At 45.2% G+C, this 21,105-nt stretch overlaps 1 protein-coding gene across 1 annotated transcript in view; it reads right to left on the bottom strand.

Annotated features, from left to right (window-relative positions):
- Window positions 1-21,078, bottom strand: part of IFT172 (intraflagellar transport 172) — a 32,735-nt gene extending 11,657 nt beyond the window's left edge. Inside the window, exons 1-27 of the mRNA XM_042887988.1 lie at window positions 20,981-21,078; window positions 20,756-20,899; window positions 20,545-20,657; window positions 19,184-19,223; window positions 16,849-16,914; window positions 16,187-16,266; window positions 15,174-15,261; window positions 14,147-14,361; window positions 13,933-14,056; window positions 12,446-12,541; window positions 11,416-11,577; window positions 9,965-10,018; window positions 9,277-9,380; window positions 8,526-8,611; window positions 7,932-8,044; window positions 6,817-6,984; window positions 6,413-6,549; window positions 5,942-6,049; window positions 5,332-5,416; window positions 4,918-5,010; window positions 4,517-4,594; window positions 3,373-3,621; window positions 1,919-1,997; window positions 1,394-1,514; window positions 810-954; window positions 648-737; window positions 167-264 (exon numbers count right to left, since the gene is read on the bottom strand). Coding sequence (XP_042743922.1) covers window positions 167-264; window positions 648-737; window positions 810-954; window positions 1,394-1,514; window positions 1,919-1,997; window positions 3,373-3,621; window positions 4,517-4,594; window positions 4,918-5,010; window positions 5,332-5,416; window positions 5,942-6,049; window positions 6,413-6,549; window positions 6,817-6,984; window positions 7,932-8,044; window positions 8,526-8,611; window positions 9,277-9,380; window positions 9,965-10,018; window positions 11,416-11,577; window positions 12,446-12,541; window positions 13,933-14,056; window positions 14,147-14,361; window positions 15,174-15,261; window positions 16,187-16,266; window positions 16,849-16,914; window positions 19,184-19,223; window positions 20,545-20,657; window positions 20,756-20,899; window positions 20,981-21,019 — 2,975 coding nt within the window. The 5' untranslated portion in view covers window positions 21,020-21,078. The remainder of the gene's footprint in view (window positions 1-166; window positions 265-647; window positions 738-809; window positions 955-1,393; window positions 1,515-1,918; window positions 1,998-3,372; window positions 3,622-4,516; window positions 4,595-4,917; window positions 5,011-5,331; window positions 5,417-5,941; window positions 6,050-6,412; window positions 6,550-6,816; window positions 6,985-7,931; window positions 8,045-8,525; window positions 8,612-9,276; window positions 9,381-9,964; window positions 10,019-11,415; window positions 11,578-12,445; window positions 12,542-13,932; window positions 14,057-14,146; window positions 14,362-15,173; window positions 15,262-16,186; window positions 16,267-16,848; window positions 16,915-19,183; window positions 19,224-20,544; window positions 20,658-20,755; window positions 20,900-20,980) is intronic.
- Between the last annotated feature and the right edge of the window lie 27 nt (window positions 21,079-21,105).

Below are 21,105 nucleotides of genomic sequence, written 5' to 3' on the forward strand. Positions count from 1 at the left end.
ATGACCTCTGAAATATCAGTTCTAGGGCTCTAAATGTGATGATAGTACACGGGATCTTTCCAAATCCCAGTCCCAAACTCAGCTCCTATTTAGGGAAAGAGCTCCTTCTCACTGCAGCCAAACTTTCAGAGCTCTGTCTTGGACTAGCACTGATCATAAAGCTCACCTCTCTGCTTCTTTGTACTTGCCCTGCTTCTCCATCTCTTGGGCTTGGGTTATGTAGAGAACAGACACATCTTCCTGGCTCATGCACTTGATTGCCAGCTGCCAAAACAAACACACATGGGACAAGCATTTTCTTGGTACAGAGTAGTGAAGTAGAAGGTGAAAACGAATCTCCTTCCCACTGCAAACAGGCGTATACACTACATGCTCTGCAGAGAATTGGTTGTCATTTGTCACTGTGATCAAAGCACACAGGACCAGGCCCTTTGGAGAGCACTATTTGTCACAGGTGCACCCACCATGGGGCTGCTGAAGTAAAGAGGATTGTGGATACAAGGGACTGAATTCTTTCTTGCTTTCAGATGCCCCTGCACCAATCCTTTAGAAACAGCACTTGATGCTGGCACACAAAGCCTCTTTCTGATGAAGTACAACTCACTAAGCAGGATGAGGTTCCCAGAAACTCTGGCTTCTGATTTTACCTTGTGAGCCTGCTCCCAGAGCCCAGCCTGTGTGTACATGTCAATGGCATCTTTGGTCTGGTCTCCCTTGATGTACAGCTCCTCTGCGATCTGTGGTGAGATGACTATAGTCAGCAGTCTCAACAGATGGAGAGCAGCAATGATTGTGTTCTGTGGCCTCACCTGATACTCCTGCAGGGCTGCATAGTGCTGGGCAATCTTGGGATAATATTTAACTGCTGTCTGTTTGTCCTGCAAATCCAAAATGTAGATGGCTTTCTTCCACTGCCGGGCACCCAAAGCTGCCTCTATGGCCTTAATGGAGCACCTAGCAACAGAAACATTACTTTTTACAGTCAGCCAGCAGTCATCTCCTATAGCTGAGCTGGGGAGATTCTTGATTCCTCTTCCAGGGTTAGAGCAGCAAGAAGGACCTGAATAACTTCACAGTACCATCAGAGAAGAAAGCAGCCTTCAGGAAGCATGAGAACAAAGGTCTGGAAAGCTGGCAAAGCTAGGGGAAAAAAATAATTAAGAACTAGGACAGCAGAGAAGACTAATTAGGGCTGAGAGATCTTGAAAGATAAGTGGTGAGGAATCCATGGCTGGGCCAGCAGACTGCACAAAAGTATCAGGAGCACTGGCAAAGTGAGATTGAGGGCTTACTCAGAAAAAAAAAAAGCCCTACTGATTTAAGCAAATCATATGGATTACACAACCCACCAGGATATGCTGCTGCTAGTTATACAGCCATCACCTGCCCCCACCTGGCTTCGATATAATGGTTAATGGCAGCATCCAGCTGTTTCTGCTGCACCAGATGGTCTCCCCATGCCTCCTCCAGCTTCACAACTTCTGCAGGAAATGCCAGGCGAGCCAGCTCCACTGCTGTAAGGGGACATGAAAGCTGATATGCTGAAACCAGCAAGGAAGCAGAACTGTGAAGCAAACATAGGCCTTGGATTGGGGATAGGGGGGTGGTGAATCCCTAGACCAGTCCAGCTCCAATGGGCTACCCAGCAATCTGGACCCTATGGAAGGCTGGATCTGGATCTATGCTGGTGCAATCGGCCTGATCAAGGCCTTGGGGAACAGGCTCTTGTTGTTGAGTTGTGTGGGTGACTATGTGAAAATACATGCATTGAATGAGCTGATACGTGGAAGTTTCAGAGCAACTAGGTAACTCTGAGCTCCAGGGCAATAGCTCATTCTGCCACCAGGCCAGAGTACCCAGGATCCTGCTGGGAAAAGATGGGGCTGGGGGTAGAACGTAGTTAGCACACAGTTAGTACCTTTCAGGAAGGCACTGCCCTTGCAATAGCACTCCAGAGCCTTCCGTGCGTTTCCAACCTTCTCGAACAGATCTCCTGCCTGATGACAAACATTGGGATAAACACAGGCTGCCAGTTTCTAGAGCTCCCATCTCCCCACAGTATCCACCCAACCACCTCCACCTACAGAGCTGTCAGTCTTACCAGACCTTGCCACAGAGACTTCTCCATCGGTTATGCCTTCCTCACTAACCAAGACCATGGTTAATCTCACTGACCAAAACTAACCTAGACAAAGGGGACTTTGGGGAAAGATTGCACATGCTGAGATCCTCGTCTTCTCTGTGGACCCACACATTCCTATCCCTGGAGAAATTCAAAGTCAGGCAGGACAGGGCTCTGAGCAACCTGATCTAGCTGTAATGTCCCTGTTCCTTGCAGGGGACTTGGACTAGATGGTCTTCAAGGGTCCCTTCCAACTCAAGAGATTCTATGATTCTATGAGAAGCATGTATTTCTCTTGGGTCAAAATGAAATGGTCAGAAAAGGCCCAAAGTGCAATGAAACAGGAGAAACATAATTGAAGCAGGACACATAAAATAGGTAAGCAGAAAGAAGTGATTTTTCACACAATGCACAGTTGAACTGGGTAACTCACAGCCAATGTTGTAGATCCAAAAGTACCCATAGTTAAACTAATAATTTGGCAAGCTCTTAAACCTAAAAATAAATCTTCCCATTCAGGTAGACTATAGTCTGCAAGCTGCTGGTAGCCATGAAAGTACTCTATAGGAAGCATCAGTACGTATTTTTCTTCCTTGCTCTTTATACTTCCTTCTCAAGCACCTGCAAGAGGCTACTCCTGGCCAGGATACCAAGCTGTATATGGGTCAGACTGAGCACTCCTTTCTTACATCAACATAATCATGAGCTATGTCAAATACATCCTTCTGTTTTAAAAGTGACACCTAATGGTAAGTAGTTACCAGTTTCTTCTGTTATTAGATACAATCACTACCCTTCTCTGACATTCATGTGCTGGAGTGTCTTCCCAACCTCCTTTGGTTTTGTTCTTCAGCTTTTTCATTTAGACTATCTATCTGAAAGCTGTACCATCATTTTTCATTCTGCTGTGAGAAAGCACTGTGCATTTCTGCAGTGGTATCAAGTTTTCTGTTTCACTGGCAACTCCTTTTCCAGTTGGCTCCTGGTCTCCCAGAGGCCTCCTTGGCTGTTACTGAACGCTCAGCTTTGGAGACTTGCCATCAGTGAGCTGTGATCTTTTTCCTGACTAAGAAAGCAATTGTAGGCTTCATCTGTGTATGATGGATGCAGTTAGGATTTCCTACTAAATGTCAAACGTGAATTTATCAACACAGAATTGCATCTGCTGCAGTCCTCTCAATCTCACAGATGCAGAGGACAGGTAAGAGCTTTCATACTACTAGGAAGGCCCAGTGGGGAGGACCACTTACCTGCTCAAACAGTTCTCCTCTGATCAGTGCTGTGGAGATCCTATTGATGACATCCCCATTGGTCATGAGCTCATCTCTGTTCATGGCCAGCCGTGCTGCCTTAGCTGGCAGCCCTGCCCGCAGGTACAAGCTGACAGCTGCCAGATAATCTCCCTGTCCTTCCTGGACCTCCCCAGCCTTCTCTTCCTGTTGGGTATCCAGCAGCCATTGGTAGTAACCCCGACGCAGCTTATCCAGCATCGGGTGTCCCTGTTGAAAAATGCATCGTTGGTTGAGCTGAACAAAGGCAAGTGTTGTCCTGCTCCTCCTGCAGGCTCTGAATAGCTCATGGCACCAGAAATCTTGCTGCCCAGTTAAACCAAGCAACTGTAGCTAGCAGAAAACAAAAAAGCCCAGTGTACCACTGCATTACTCACTCTTTTGCAAAGCCCCAGCTACTTCCAAATCCATCTCATTACCCTTTCTTCCTCACTATTCACCAAGTTTGTAATTCCATCAAAGCAACCCTCCCCTTACATTCCTCTTTTATCACACTGAGACATTCCTTGATATTTTATTCCTTGACTGTCAGTTGCATGATCATGAAGAACCCACTGATTTTTTTCTTGTGTTCTTTCTCGTGGACAAATTGGGCTAGCATAACCTTGTCTAAACCACATCTCTAATGCACCCTGCCCCTCTAGCCATGTAATGCTATACTCCAGAAAATAAAAGCACATGTTTGGTGTTGGAACAAAGATCTATTCATCCCCAAACCTGGTCTTTTGCCATTAACAGCTATCTTGCTGATTTCTGCACTTGCTGTGTCTTAGGGACATCACTTTGTATCTAGCACAATAATTAATTCTCTCTACATCCAAACCTCCACACTTGTGCCTTGCTCTCTCAGTTCTATGACCTGGACTATCTTTCTGATGGCAAGAATCTCCCATTTCTTTAGCAGTCAAGGCTCCTTCATGCAACAACCCCACCATCTGGAGTTGAATCAGATGGGGGATCTCCAAGGCAAGCTCAGAGTCTCTTTGGGAGCCTTTCCAAGCAGATGTGAGACCAGGAGAAGTGCACCTAGACACTGACTGGGCTCTGAACCAGGAGACTTGCCAAATAAGCGCAGACCACAGACCAGAGAAACTATATTCTGTACCTTTGCCTCAGCGACCACAATGCATTCATCCCACATGTGCAGCTCCTGGTACATGTCCATGGCTTCTTCCGTGGCATTCTGTGTTAAAGAGCAAATTGTCAAGCTGAAGGGTCCATTAGCAGACATATTGCCATTGAACTCTCACAGCAGGTAGGTGAGAAATGTAGGAAACATTTGAACATGTGAATCATGCCCTCTACATGGTTACTGATCCTTCCTCACTCTCTTCCAGCAATCTTACGCTCTACATCTTGGAAGATAGAACATCTCCTTCTATTCCAGGGCAAAAAAAATTTCTCCCAGGAACAAGCAATCTTTCTTCTCAGAAATCACTCTCAGATCACAAATCATCCTGCTCAGAAATAAGTGAGATCTTTTCTGCTCCTTGTTCCTTCACTCACCTGTTCCAGGAAGATCATCTCAGCCAGCTTGTAGTTCTTGTCTAGCATGGCCAAGCGGGCACGCACCAGGTAATGGTCTGTCCCATCCCCACCCTGCAGGCAGTTACAGTTAGCTCAGTTGTTTTTACTGGGTGAAAGGCTCTGGATATGGTACAAGGGAAGGGAATGCAGGTAGGGTCTGTGTCACTACAGAAACTGAAGAAGACAGACGTGAATCACAGAAGTGAGAAGATAGGAGCAGCACAGAATGCAACGGACAGCCAGAAGACCTGGATGAAGAATTATGTCAGCAGATTCTACAAGACTAAGTCCTGGTCAGTAACAGTATACTGTGGGACTTGGACACCAGGTAATGTGTATGCAAGTATTTACAGGGATGTGACTACCCTGAACAGGAGAAAAGGTTTGACTCACATGCTCTTGAGCTGCCTGGTCAGCAATAGCATTGGTTTCATGCAGAAATCGAGCCTTTGCCACATTGCCCAGAGCTGCAAAGCACCTTTGAAAAACCAAAGCAGTTAGTCACTGAGGGGTTTGTCAGCACCTTTGGTTTAAGACAACAAAATCAGAACCACAGCAGCAAAGTCATGCAGTGGAAGGTGTTGAGATGGGTAGCCTCACCTCAGTGGAAAGGTTTTGCCAAGGTCCACGTTCAGATGTGCCCTCTAGCCCTGGTTTGTGGAGAAGCCATAGACATGGCTTCAACCCTCTACGCTTCAGAGATAGATGTGCAGAGTTTGTCCCAGTCTACCAGGTCCCTGAAACCTTGCTGCTGCACTGGCTTGAGTTGCTACCAGCAAAAGTTTATGCTACAAAGTGACACTCTCCTGACTCCAGTACTGTCATTACTGTCTAGGACTAAAGGGCAAAGTCATTGCCTGGAATAGAGAACACTTCATTCTTTGATGCAGTAAACCTTGCAGGTCATACAGAAAGTCACATCTTTAGTTAGACCCTGGATTCTGTGAGGGACTCAGCAGAGAGAGTGTTCAGGCCAGGAAGATGAACTGGCTTTTTCCCATACCTCTCTGCTATGTGCAGCTGTCTAGCTTCCAAAGCTAGTTTGCTTAGGGTCTTCCACATGGCTTCAGTCTCTGTTGACATTTCCAGTGTCTCCAAAAATGCAGTAGCCCTTGAGACAAAGAGATTTGCAGACTTTCAGTGACAGAACAGAAGAGCTCTTTGACTAGAGCTCCCTAGCAAGAGTTGCACTGAAAACAGATGGGTATGATGAGCTCTGAAGAAAGCTGTATAAAACAAGGCCTGACACGTAGGGAAAAAAAATCAGTGAAGGTGATGACAAAGCTGAGTACTCATTGCTGAAGGACTCCACTGTGTGTTACAGCCACATCCTGCATCAAAATCACTCTCTGTAGTTGAACCTCAACTCAGCATGGAAAGTTGTGCATGTGTAATTCATGGCTTATAGACCCTCAAATGTCTGCTAAGTGATGTGGAGTACCTGCCATAACCACATGGCTTATCTAGCACTTACCTGTGATAATCCTCATCGTCAATGGCAGTTCCAAACTCTATGAGACCTTCATCTAGTGTGTAGGACACAGTGTTCACTCCTTCAGACACAATCACTTCAGTCTTTCCATCACTCCGTTCCAAGTTCACAACATCTCCCTAAAAAGAGTGCCAGCTGTCAACACTCCCATGTTGTCTGGGGGTGTGCAGGGCAGTAATGACATGAGGACAGTTCTATACCAACTATGAAAGCTCTACCAGACCATTTCTGGCAGAGCAATACGAGACAGATGAGTTCATATTTTGTCCAGGAGAAACCAGTAGTTCTCTTCTGTCCACTGTCCACAATACCATTTTGCCTATTCCCACACAGGTAAGCAAGACAACAGAAACTGATGGAGGAAATCAAAGACTCCAGAGTTTTACCTTCAGAGGAAACATGGTGACTCGTTCAGGAGCATCTATGTTATACCAAATGCAAAGGTTGTTTCTGCTCTGAGCCACCACCACATCACTGCCTGGGACCCATTGCACATAGGAGCAGTAGTTCAAAATGGTAGTCTTGGTGCTGCTTCCAATGTCATACAGCTGCAACTAGATGGGGAAAGTGGAGAAAAAGGTTTGGTATGGCTCATGGCTGGGCTGCTAACTGACATGAACTTGGTAGCAACATCTGAGCAAGGATATCGTAAAGAGATATAACCAACCAGGAGTTAATATGTTGCTTGAACTTCCACACTCTTTTATTTGTACATATTACTGTTCAAGACTTAAGATCTTTTTAAATATTTGCATATTTGAAGCAGCATGCTCAGACCCTGCCTTCCTTATTAATAAGCTCATAAATAAGTAAATCAGAATATATCTTTTGTAGAGATCTAACAGGAGAATGGTCTTCTAAATCCTTCCTCAAACAGGCTAGGGGACCAAGCAAGCCTTACTCTGCAATTCTGTGCTGAGCTATCCATCCTAGGTAAAATCTTATTGCAAGGACTGCTGCCAACAAGCTGAGAGGGTGTTTGTGAAACTGTTACCATCATTTGGGGCATAGCTTTGCCCTGGGCTTACTAACACTCTTCCAGGCTATGTTCCCAGGGAATTAGCACAAGCCAAAGGTCATATTGGACATGCTATTTGGTTGTGACTCAGTTGTTTTAGAGAATTAGAGTTCATCTTACAGATGTAAATCAAGCAGAAAATGCCTTTTTAAATCGATGTGCAAGTACAACATTGGAGTCCTCATCCTGAGATTCACTCACTTGCCTCCCTCTCCCAGCAAAAGAGTCTATGATCTGTATTTTAAGGAGTAATGAGATGGAGGAAGATGTCAAGTAACTAACTTCAGAGTGAGCTACGATTAAAATCCAAACCTATGATGCTGCCAGCTCCTGCAGTCTGAACACGGTCTGTTTTTCCTAAGAAGTGGTCAAGAAGTAAGGAGTACTTCATATGTTTCTCGTTTCTCTCCCTGAACTCAGGCATACTTGTCTTTACTTCTCCCACAGTGTGCCACCTCACCACGCTCCCCTGCCTGGCCTTACCCTCATCTTCTTGTCCCTGAAGAGCAGTTTGTGACCTGTTTCATTCAGCTCCAGCCAATCAATCTTGCTGTCGTGGCTGACAGTGCCAACACTGTAGTTACCTACAAGGTCCACTTGGGAAAGAAAAAGAAAAAACAGTGTTAAATACCTAATGTGTTCCAGGGTGCTGAACACTCAATGTTGCCCTATAGGGATCAGGTATCTTGGACTTAAATACTGCAGGACCCACTAGCAAACACACTGCAATGTGAAAAGCATAATGCAGTGACATTTATCTTGGAGCCTCATCAACAACAGTAAATCCCTCCACCTTTCTGTGAGCATGCACAGATCACAGGCACTACAGAACCTTAGGTCCTAAGCACAGTGACAGCCACTCCACAACTGTGCCTACACAAGGCAGCTAACCTTCCAAATCTGGTGTCTAGTGTTCTGCTGACAGACAGAGTGAATGTGAAATGAGCCTTCAGGAATCTGCTGCCTGATAGTGTGAATGCAAAGAGGGCCTCCAGGGATATGCTGTCTGGCATGGTGCATGCAAAGGAACTGAGGAGGCCAGCAAAATGCAGGGGAGTGAGTGATGTTTACATTCACCTGTTGCTATAGTCTTGATGTCTATCAAATAAGCCAGTCTCTTGTTCTCCTCCACGCCTCTCTGTTGCCTCTCATTGATACGGACACTGTTATTTGGAACGAATGATAACTGTTACCTTTACTGCTCTCTACATTCAAAGGATCAAACCCCATCCTCCCCCTGCAAGACTCAGTTGCAGTTACCCTCAACACATGGAGCCTCTTGTAGTTCTTTGACCTGTGACTCTTGTACAATACCTACAACGCCTCTGACTCATGGCTTCATTCCAGAAGCTGCCCCTTTGGACCCCTATTGGTTCTCAATAGCAAATTAGTTACGATGCTTCCACCTCTGAGCAGCCCATGATCTTCCTTACTCTCCTCCTGAATTAGTAAAGGGAGTATGATATTTTAGAGAGACAGAGGAGCTCCCACTTGCACCTGAAGTCCCCAGCAATGTCATACTAGGATCAACTGGATACAGAGATGCCTGAGTACATGCACTGGTTCCTTTTCAGGCAATAACTAAGTCAGGCTTGAATAAGCAAAAATGAAAATGGGCTGTACAAGTGCTTCTAAAACATTACAGCCCTTAATCACAACACAGCAATTAAACCCCACCGCTGGTCACTGCCAGATGACTACTCAGAAAACATGCAGCAATGTGTGCTCAGGTCCCAGTGCCCATGAGCTACGTTCTGCAGGGTGGGACACTTCCAAGTGTCACTCCCACAGTGTCAGTACTGGCTGCACAGGCAGGTATCACACTTACCTGACCAGATGAGGATTCACAAACTCTGTGCGGACAGACCCTAAGATGTCATTGCTTCCATATTCTACCAGTGTCAGCTCCCCTGCATTAAAGATCATGCAGACCTGTAAGAGAGAGAGGAATTCACTCTTACAGAAATGCCAGGTAAGCACAAATATCTACCAGTGAGGTGAGCAGAAAAGGACTGCTGCAGACAAGTATAAATTCAAACCCACTAGGATGAGCAAGGAACTGTTCTTGTGACAGTCTCAAGGCTGCTGAGTTTAGCTCTGGGCCTATCACTCCTGCAGGAGGAGCTAAGCTGTCATCCTGAGAACTATTAGACAATAAATCTAAACTTGTCCAGACTTCCTGCCTTGCCAAACAGCATAGGATTCCAGACAGTTAACATTCTGTTTTCTGTATCTCTAACATCCTCTCTGGCTATTTTTCTTTTATTTCTCCTCTCTCCTTTGTGGTTATTGCTTACACAGTCTTCACAATGGACTTGCTCTGTACCTGGCAAATGTGAAAAAATGTGGAAAAGGCAAACACGGGGAAGAAGCAGATTGGGATGCACACGGAGAGGATAAATCCAGGAAGCAGATGAAAAACACTACTTTCCAGAAATGTGGTTGTCACTTTTTCAGCCAGAGCATATACTTCTTTACCCACCATTTATGGTAGCACCCTGCCCCATCCAACTTACGTTCTCATTGTCAAAGAAGAACTTCTCATTCCCTCCAGATCCTTGCCAGGCTACCTACAATGCAATGACACAGAGTGAGCAGTCCAGGCTGACAGCTTTTGGAGGGAACCATTGTGGTTCCCTAATCTCTAATCTCCCAGAACAGATAACAAGAACTACACTGCACAAGTGATCACATTCCAGTCCTTCAGCTGTCAACACTGTTGTTCACCTGGAATTTGAGATGAGTACGAGGTAATGCAATAGTTGCTGTGATTACAACAGGCAAGTGGTCAGTTAGGCAGAAAACTGATACAGAGATTTAGTCTGTCTGAGTTTTCAGCAGTATTTTCCAACTCAAATCTATAATTGGGAACTACTGCTCCCAGACAGATTTGTGAGCATATCATTGGTTTGAATAAACTGAATAAACACTTGTGCAAACAAAGCAAAAATGTCCTGGGGTGTCGTTAATAGTTTTGCCAGACATTTAACCTACTGCCATTTTACCTACTAGGTTTTCCAGACTTGGCACATGGTCTCATCACTCTGCACACAGGTTCAAGGCATTGGGCAGTTTAGTCTGGATTGTGAAGTACTGGAAATGGTACTGGGACAAGCTGTGGTACTGTGATCATGAATGCATTATATATATATATATAATGTTTTTAAGAAGCACAATAAAACTCATACACTCACATCTGGAATGTACATCACAACTGGATGCAGATGTGCATCCAGTTTTGCCCTCCACTCTCCCAGTACTAGACAATGAAAACACTGATAAATCACAGAATCATAGAATGGATTGGATTGTAAGGGACCTTAAATATTATCTAGTCCTGACTTCCCTGCCATGGGCTTGGTGTCCACCACCAGCTCAGGCTGCCCAGGGCCCCATCCAGCCTGGCCTTGAGCACCTCCAGGGATGAGGCACTCACACTTCTCTGGGCAGCTGTGCCAGGGCCTCACCACCCTCATAGTGATGAATTTCCTCCTAACATTCAATTTAGATTTCATCAGACAGCAATGACTTCTCAAGTATGGCACAGAGGAGCCTGGCAATCACATCAGCCAGTTCCTCCAAGTCCCTGGGATGCACGTCATTGGGTCCCATAGATTTGGACACATTCAGTCTCATCAGCTGGTCTTAAATTTTCTCTTTGCTAAGAGCAGACTGGTGCAAATCCTGCAGAAGGCCATCAAGATGTTTGGGGCTGGGACACTTGCACTGTGAGTAGAAGCTAAAGGAATTGGGCTTTTTCAGCTCAGAGAAGGGAAACATTAGGAGACATCTACGAAGATGAACCTTCTTTGCATAAGTGGTTTGATAAGAAACCTCCCAAAATCCCTTCCAACTTGAATTATTTTATGATTCTTTGAAAATAAATTTATTTTTTCAAAGCAGAAAACATTGTGAGTTGCAAAGTTAAGCATTTGACATTCATGAAACATCATAGATCTTCCATTACCTCACTGAGCTTGTTGGAGTTGATGTCACCCAGTAGTAATGTGTCTGATGTGTGGGCCACCAGATATCTGTCTTTCCCTAAGATCTTCACCTCATCAATCTCATAACCATAGTGGGATTTCAGTACAACACGGGTTCCCGTTGAGAGGTTTTTCACAATGACCTACAGAAAGTGTGAAAAATATGAGGTCTGCTTTCCACACACAGAGGAAGGCTACCCCTGTCCTATGGAAGATTATATAAGATAACATTTGGTTGTTTAGACACCCCCTCAGATCATTTCACCCTGGTTTTAAAAGGAATCTTACAGTTTATTTTGCATGGGATGATGACTGCAGTAGAAGTGTGGGATTCTCATTTCTACCACTTGAAAGTTTCTAAACTTATTGGAGGACTACTCACACCCTCAAGAATAAGTCATACTTTATGAGCCCTGCTCGCTCATCACGAACTGCTACTGCCTGGATTGCTTGTGCACCTTTACCATCTGATTTTGAACCAGGTAAAGCTGAATGAAATTGAACAACTTAAGAAGCCTCTATTTTACTCAGAGGTACCTCAAACAAATTCACAAGCTAGGAAATAAACTCCATTGTCTTTTACACCTATCAAATTTCCACACAGTTCCTGGCCCTGTTCCTGAAATATTCCCAACAAGTTGCTATGGACAAAACACAGATGTAAATGTGCACCTAAAATGCTTTGGTAACCTGTGATGATTCTGGTGCATATTTTTCAAGGAGGTGTAACTGCTTTAAAGGGAAAAGACAATGAGGCAGATGGACTTAGAGAAATACACCATTACTCTTAACTCTTTCAAGGGTAGTTGTGTAGCTGTACTGGGGCTGATGCTATCTACTACAGAATTCACAGAATTCTCTCAGCAGATTATTTGGAATCTGAATGGCTGGGACAAGGACTGGAGACAGTTTACAGGCAGGAAAGAAGCTGATGGCACAAAGAACTTCAAACACATTTAGTTTTAGGGAAGGTCTCATTTCCACCAAGAGACTTATTGGACATCCTCTTACCTGGCTTGGTCCCACATACGTCATTTCAAATTTGTTTTTGTAAATGCTTCTACGAAGGCAGCAGTCAAACTGCTCGACACCTCCACACAGAGTGCCCTGGGGAAACAAACACACTTCTCAGTCAGTGAACTGTTTTAAGGGGAGGCAGTCAGACCCTGTTCACACAAAGAGGATCAGAGGTGCAGCAGAACCCCACGTATCCCTGCTCCTCTGCAGAACCAGCTGTATAGAACCAGACGTATAAGGACCAGCCCTATTCTCACTCTCTTCAAAGAACAGGAAAAATTCTAGAGAAATGGAGCTTACCAAATGTTGGCACACGCATGACAGAGAAAGGCAAAAAAAGAAACTTCTTTTTATCCTCATCTTTATCTTCATTTCCTTTATTCTCCATTATTGCTACTTCCCACCACTCCTCTGCTACCCTCCCAAACTCTCCTCCCTTTCAACAGAATCCTTCCACCTTTATCTCTTTCTTTATAACATCCTCATTCCTTCCAGCACTCACCTATCCCTTATGTCCTTCCCCTCCTCTGCAAATATTTGTTCTTATTCAACTAATTCTCTGAAAAGATTTTAAGGGTTCTTGACTTTGTCAAACATAAAAAGATGTATAAACTGTCAAAAAGAAGTTGTAAACAGCAATTTCTTTAAAGCTCATTAAATTACGTAGGGAGATATTTAACTTAATCAAGAAATGTTTAAAGAAAGATTAATCTAGAATAACAGAATATTTTGAGTTGGAAGGGACCCATAAGGCTCATTGAGTCCAATTCAACTGAAAACTCAACTATAAATCTTTGAAGAATTACTTAATAGAGAAAGGCAGACCAGAGCCCATAGTCTGGAAGTAGAAAAAAGGCAGCTCTGAACTGAAAACAGCACACAGAGTATAAGAAACAGTTCAGTTTTTCTGGAACTGGTGCTCATGACACTGCCCTAGAGAAGCTAAGCTGACCTTATTGGGCTTTTGTCAACAAAGGGCTTGCTACCTCTGAGTCACTATACAACAATTCATGATGTTTTCCAGGTTCACTGAAAATAACACAGAATCACCAAATGGTTATAGGGGCTGGCAGAGAACTCTGGAGGTCCCCTGGTCTAAATCCCTTGCTAAAGCAAGAGTCATCCAGAGCAGGTTGCCCAGGACCACATCCAGATGGCTTTTGAAGATATCCAAGGAGGAAGATTCCAACCTGTTTCATGGCTCAGCCTCCTGCACAGTGCAGAAGTGTTTCCTGACGGAACGTTTTGTGTTTCAGTTTGTGCCCACTGCCTCTTGTCCTCCCACTGGGCATATTGCACACCAGACTTTAGCAGTGTCTCCTGCACAAGGCCTCAGCCTAGGCACCTTGCATCCCACTCCTAGGTGATGGTGACTGTTCTGCGTCCCCTCTGTACCACATAACTCTCATCTCAGGAGAATGCCTGAGACTACACCTGGCATTTGACTTGTTGGCTCAAGGCTGCTAATTCATGATACAAACCGCACAGATCCTTGAGCCATCCCTCTTCCATGCCAGAGATGTGATGGTGTAGAGGTGAGGTATTTCTTTGGGTTTGGCTTCCTCCCAGGCACCACGGCGGGGGCTCCAGTTCAGAACCCTCAGCCTATGAGAAGAGATAAAAAACAATGAAGAAATGAACGCAGTTGAAGGAGAAAGCACTACAGAGGGGAGACTTTACCATCAGCCATCGCACCTATCGTAGCTTCCGATGACAACAGCCTGGCCACCAGGACTGGCAGCTGCTGTGGTGAATTCCTTCTCTGAGGAGTCTCGGCTATAGTCAAAGGTTTGAATCACGTTGCCCTCCTTCCCATAAGCCACAATCTTCTTATCACATCCTGCAGCCACAATGCTGTTCAAAGCCCAGGCAAGGGCGTAAGGAGGACAAGGATGCATCACCAGCTTACCCTACATGAGACAGGAGATGAGATCTTGAATGCACCATTGGATTTAGCCCTCAGTTGAGCTCTGTAGATTACCAGAATGAGACCAGTATGATGCCTTTCCATAAAGACCAGTTCATGGGTGTTGCTTTGTCTGCATGCTGCAGGAAGGCAGACAGAAACCAGAGCTGAGATATAAGAACTATTCCACTCATTTAACTGGGTGAGAAGATTGCTGATGTCAGTAAGAAGAACAGTACTATTAACTAGACTGGAATGCACTACTAACCTGGCAGAGTACATTTTGGGCTCTTCAGTTTATCATGCTAGAGTTCAGACGGTGACTCAAATTGCTTCAGTTAAAAAGAAAAGATCTGAGTAGGAATAACATTTCTTCACCACAGCTTAAAGCAGTGAGACATCTGGAGAGAAACTGGAGGCTTGGGAGAAATGCTGGGCTGCCCACAGTATCCTGTCCACAGACACAATGTGATCTTGTGACTGTTCCCTGAAAATCCTACCCATTCAAGCATCATTCTCCAAGACAAATCCCATTCTCCAAGATCTCCTAACACGAGATCTTCCTGACACCTGAAAAACCTCATATCTCACACACAAAATAAATTCCTCTCTTACCAGTACACTCAAGAGTAATTTCAAGTATCTCATTACTTCTCCATCCACATCAATGCTGCACAAAACTTATTCCAGCAAACACAGACTGCTTCTCTCCAGACTTGCACTCCCTCTACAACCTGATCACTTTACAGAGTTCTTGAGCTGGGGATTCAATTGTGTTGACAGGAATTTTGCTCACTGAATAAGGATCTTTGATACCTGTGATTCACCTGAGCCCTCATCATCAAAGAAGAAGCGTACTATGGTTCCATCTGCATGGCCAGACAGGATTCCCTTCCCTGAAACACTGTAAAGAGACAGAAAGGATGATGTAAAGTTTCAGTAAGACTTGCATTTTTGTTTTTCTATCCCACCCTTAAGAAGCCAGTCGCAGGGACAGGGCTGTGGTTCCTCATCAAAGGAACCTTCACCAAATGTAAGTTGGGTGGTGAACACAGGAAAATGTAGTACTGTACTAGTGTCTGTAAAAAGAAAGCTGACAAAGGTATAGAGAGAGGAGAGTGGGCAATTAAATATCTTTGCCACATAAAAGCACAATAACTAACTTACTGTAGCATACTATGTTACTAAAACACATAGATTCTAAGGAATCTTGAGTGAAACAATAATAAAAATTTCTTATAACAAGGTGCTTCAATCTTTTCATTGAAACTCCTCTGGAAATGAGGCTGGGTATTGTAACACCAGTAATCCCTAAAAGCAACAACAGTTGGAAAAAAAACATCTGGACAAACACTCCAAGACTAAAACCATTAGCTATAGCATTATTGTATTGTGTACTTCTCTATGCAAGCAGGGAGGAGTAAGGAAGAGGAAACAGGCATAATGTGATGTACACAGAATGAATACTTTTAATGATAATCCATTTCTGGAATACAGATTCTATGAACATTGCCTTCTGTCTATTTCAATCCCACATTTGTCATTATTATCCATCAATAACAGCATGAGCTGTGTTTAGAAATATGAGGAAAAGAGAACGGGGGGGAGATTGGGGAGGAAAGAAGGGGAAGAGGAGGGTGTGGAGAGGCCAGGTGTCAGATTTTAGAACGTGATTTCTTCTGGGAAGCACTGAATTTTATCATCTTGATGAAAACCAACAGCATAAAGACACTCTGCCATCCTCCCATATTGCCACAAGTTCTGTTAGGGCCAATGGCTGGGCAGGAGAATGAGCCAAAGCAGTGTAGCTAAAGCAATTCCATACTCACTTGGAAGCGAGTGAGACCACATAGGAATCTGTCCCATAAATGGTGGAAGACTTGTTGTTCTTTGTATTTGCTATACGAACCTGAAAAGAGAAGGGTCAGTGTTGCTTCTGGCCCCACACAGAACCGTGGACTTCCTGCACTGCAATATCCCCAGAGGATTTCCAGTTTATAAGCACCAGAAATAATTTGTTTCTGGTAGGTGAGAGAACAAGCAGAAATGTTAGCACTGCAGTCACACTTCCACATTTCTAGGACAGCTCAGGAAAAGGACTCAGGGATCCAAAAGAACCTCCAAGGACTTTTCACCCAGAGGGTGGTGAGGCACTGGAACAGGTTGCCCAAGGAGGCTGTGGATGCCCCATCCCTGCAGGCATTCAAGGCCAGGCTGGATGTGGCTCTGGGCAGCCTGGGCTGCTGGTTGGTGACCTGCACACAGCAGGGGGTTGGAACTGGATGAGCACTGTGGGCCTTTGCAACCCAGGCCATCCTATGACTAACTGGGAACCAAAACCAGCAAATTTAAGCTAGTGGTGTAATCCCTTCATTGCTGATCAGTGTCCTAAGCCCACACAGTAATGTTTTCTACTCTCAAGCACAGGTGCTTGCAGGCTTTCATAGATCTTGAATGGAATAGAAAATCAGGTAATAACAAGTTGCTCTACCTTTCCTTCAGCAAGACCAAAGACAATGGCATTCTCCGCTGGCCACAACAAGCAGGTCACAGCACTCTGTCAAAGAGGAAGAAAAAGAAGTAAAAGCTCCACCCTACTCAGAAAGCTGCTCGTCCCGCAGCTACATAAGGCAGCTCACGAAAAGTAAGACCATTCAGACCAAGAAAGAGAAGAAATGTGGGTATTGGAATGGACCTTAATGTGGGATTAAGACACTCCATAGTGATGTCTGAACTAGGTAACAGTGAGCTAGGGTACAGTAAGAGGCTAAGAAAAGCTGGAGCTGAGCACCAAACAGTGTTTATATGTTTTTTCATTTACAAGCAAGATGGTTATGAGATGCTACCAAGTAGGCCAGGCAGAAACAGGTTCACTAAATCCAAATCAAAGGAATTCTCAAAATCTGAGGTGTGGGGATCAGGTGAATAAATCTGACCATGAAACCTAATTGTAAGAGAGGGCCAAAGAGAGCTCAACTGTTTCATAGCTAAACTGAAAAATTTCAGTCAGTAAGTTTGGGTACAGTGCTCTCTGACACATGCAGGTAGAACTAGAGCAGCAGAACACTGAAAAGGCCAAGGACATAGCCTGACTGAAATGGCAAACCTAAGTAGTATTGGAACAGATGGAAACTGCATTTTAACTGAATTCTGCATGCTTTACATTTTGGTTAATGGGGAATCTTGAGGTAATGATGCACCCTAAAATTATGAACCATATGGAAAAAGCAAAGCACATTTGGCTGTTAATGTAAATCCAGCCTGAGTCTGACATGCTCAAGATAAGATAAGGTTACCAAGGTAACCAGGTCACAGCTAGCAGGCTTTTTAACATGTCGGTGTAGGAACATGCTGCCTGCAGAACTGCAAGTTAAAGTGGGTGAGTGTTGAGCCTAAGAGCCCAAAACTCCATGCATAGGCTATCAGCATTCCATCTGCAATCCTGTGACAGTGCAACACTTGGCTGCCAATCTATCCCCTCTGCTACTGACTGCAGAATGGGAATGGTGGCTGGGGAACAACAAACTGCTCAGGCAGATCCACTGTCTTAGCTGGTCTTCTATGAGGCAGCAAACTTAGATTTCCATACTTTTCAAGACAGGTTATCTGGGTCTTGTAGTTGAAGGGGTTAGGGGAAATGCCATCAGAAACAGAGAGAAGATGCCCATAAACAGTTTTTGCAGAAGTGGAATACAGTGACTGCCATGCAATCAGTCTATGTGCAAAAGCAGGCAAAAGGCAGAGAATAATGTGAAACTGTGAATGATCTTCTTGGCTTTGTGAAGATATAGAAGACATCCAGATGAATTTGAGTGGAACAGCACTATTCAGGACACAGATCCTGTCATCCAGGATACTGAACAAAGGGAGATCAGATGTTTACCCTGGAGGATTGGCACTGCATTTCTGCAACAGGTGTCTGAGGGATATGGTCACAGAACCAAGCCAGTTGGACTTCAAGAAGTGTTTGAACTACACTCTAAGAAATATGGTTTAATTTTTTAATGATCCTGTGTGGAGCCAGGAGTTGGACTTGATTCTTGTCAATCCATTCCAAGTTGGATATTCTATGATTTTATTCAATCACCAGCCTCTGTTCTTCTCACTCTGTATTCTCACTGCTAGACAGCCTCCTCCAGCCCTTTATCACTTCATCGTTGTTTCAGATAACTGATTTTCTCTGAGTGTCAGCACAAGAATTGCTACAGGGAAAAGCTGCAGGAATAACATAAACGTCAATGGCACAACTACAGGCAGTGCCATTGCTTCTCCAACTGAAAGGGCCTGTGCACTGAGCTTCAAGGACAGAAGGAGGTATGAGGAAGCAATGGCGGCTGGTTGGGAATCGATGGATGGTTTTTCTTCTAGTTCTGGTCTCAGTCAGGCACCAGTATTGCTCTGCTGCAGGAAGCAATGGATGGATTACAGCAAATGTCTGATCTTTGATCAGCTGCAGAAACTTTAGAGCTGCTGACCTGTGAAAAACAGGCTCAGATCTCTTCCGTTTCTCCATTTTAACTCACAAAAAACATTCTGTCCACCGACGCCAAGAATCGTCCTTGAAGTCTTGTAACTGACTGCATTGACCAATAAACAGTTAATTACTGTTAATTACTGTGTCACATCACAGCATTATGAGGCCCCTCAGGCTTGGAGACATATCTCAAAACATAGAGATTATCTTAGCTTCTATCCATGTCTTTGAGTAATCAAACATCACTGACAGCCCACATATGTCTCTGAGCATGAGCACAGAGACATCCAACTGTTGTCTCTATCCTACATCTGTGGGAGAAAATGGAGTTAAACAGGAGTCTGGGTCTCACCATTTGGATGAACTTGTTGCATATCACCTTCTTGTCACCCCTGCAGAAAAAGACAAAAATGACTACTGGTGAAGCTGGTAAAATTGCATATTCTAGTTACCCCACCCTTTATATTTGACCTATTTGAATATTGCTGAACACAGGTTGCTTAAGTTCTGTATGCTGATGTTCTACCAAAAGCCAATTTTAAGCAGAAAATTTTCAGGAAAAAAAAAAAAAGAAGTTTTTGTATTTTGCAAGACTAAGGTGAGGGGAGAATGTGGCAATTCTCTGAGCTTCCAAAACTTTGGTGATGTGCCTTTCTCATCAGTGCTAGCACTACGCACAACAGCAAACAAGTGTGAGGTGAGACAGATGTGTGTCTCCATTCCACACCTATCAAACAGGGGACAGCAGTGTCAGCTTCACAACTACAGCTCCACAGAAGTTGGCAAATACTTCCACCAGGTTCCACTGTGTTCAATGAAACCCTATCTGCTGCTCACCATGGAAAGATCTGAGTGAATGACTGCAGATCAGATGATCTGTATCATGTTCTATACTGATGACCAGGCTTGGATGAGAACCCACATCAATACCCAGAAAGTGTGCTGCATGGAGAGCATCACTCTCTTCGCACAGAATTGTAGAGGTTGGAAGTGACCTCTAGAGACTGTTTAGTCTAACTTCTTTTAAACAAATTTTCCTACAGTGGTTGCACAGGAACAGGTGCACCCATCCAGATGGGTTGTGAAAATCTCCAGAGGAGACTCCACAACCTCTCTGGGCAGCCTGTTCCAGTGCTCTGTCACCCTCACAGTGAAGTTCTTCCTCATGTTTGTATGGAAATTCCTGTGTTCCCACATCTGCCTGTTCCCCCTTGTTCAGTTGCTGCACACCTGGCCTCATTCACTTGAATCTGGCACTTCAGATATTTATAAACAATGATGAGATCTCCTCTGTCTTCTCTTTTCCAGGCTGAAGAGTCCCAGGGCTCCCAGCCTTTTCTCATACAGGAGATGCTCCAGGATCTGACCATCTTTGTGGCCCTCCACTGGACTCCCTCTAGGAGATCCCTGTCTTTTTTGAACTGTGGAGCCCAGAAGTGGACACAGTGCTCCAGATGTGGCCTCACCAGGGCAGAGTGAAGGGAGAAGATCACCTCCCTCACCCTGCTGGCCATGCTCTCTGCAGCACATCTCAAGGTACCATTGGCCCACTGGCCTTCTTGACCACAGGAGCACACTGCTGGCTCACGGCCAACTTGTGGTCAACTGTTGGTCAACCAGGACACTACTGACCTTCTCAGACCAGGCCTTCCCACACCGGGACTCCTAAGTCCTCCCTGTGGGTGCAGCACTGGACACTGCCACCAGACTCACCACTCCTCTCCAATCCTGTAGACGTAGACAATGTTGTCTGTTTGGCCAATGGCGATTTTGGTGGAGTCCGGGGAGAACGCCATGCCTTTCACCACGTAGCTCTTCCTGCCGTACTGTGGGCAGAGGGCAGACTGAGCCCGAGAGGAAGGCCACCACGTCCCATCCACACAGCCCACAGCCACGGGCAACAGCCCGGGCCCGGTACCCTCACCTTGGCATCGGCAGGCTTGGTGGAGAACTTGTCACGCCGCTCACCGTGCTCGTCGTACAGCAGCACCACACGCTCCGCGGTGCACACGGCGAAGCGGCCGCTGTTGGCCGACCAGGCCATGCAGGTCACACGCGCGGTGCCGTCCTGCGGGACACACACAGCTTCAGCGCCAACACAGCTCGGATTCTCCCCGGCTCCCCCCGACCCGAAACGACCCGACTCGACCTGCGGGGCCAGCAGGGTCCGCACGTGCCGCAGCTGCATGATGAGGGACTGAGAGCGATAGCAGCACCGGATCGCACCGCCGCCGTACCCCGCTACAACCCACACCCGTTGCCTAGCAACCGCTG

The sequence above is a fragment of the Lagopus leucura genome, unplaced genomic scaffold (genome assembly GCF_019238085.1).
Source record: "Lagopus leucura isolate 7727_CA_CO unplaced genomic scaffold, USGS_WTPT01 Super-Scaffold_73, whole genome shotgun sequence".
Classification (NCBI taxonomy): domain Eukaryota; kingdom Metazoa; phylum Chordata; class Aves; order Galliformes; family Phasianidae; genus Lagopus; species Lagopus leucura.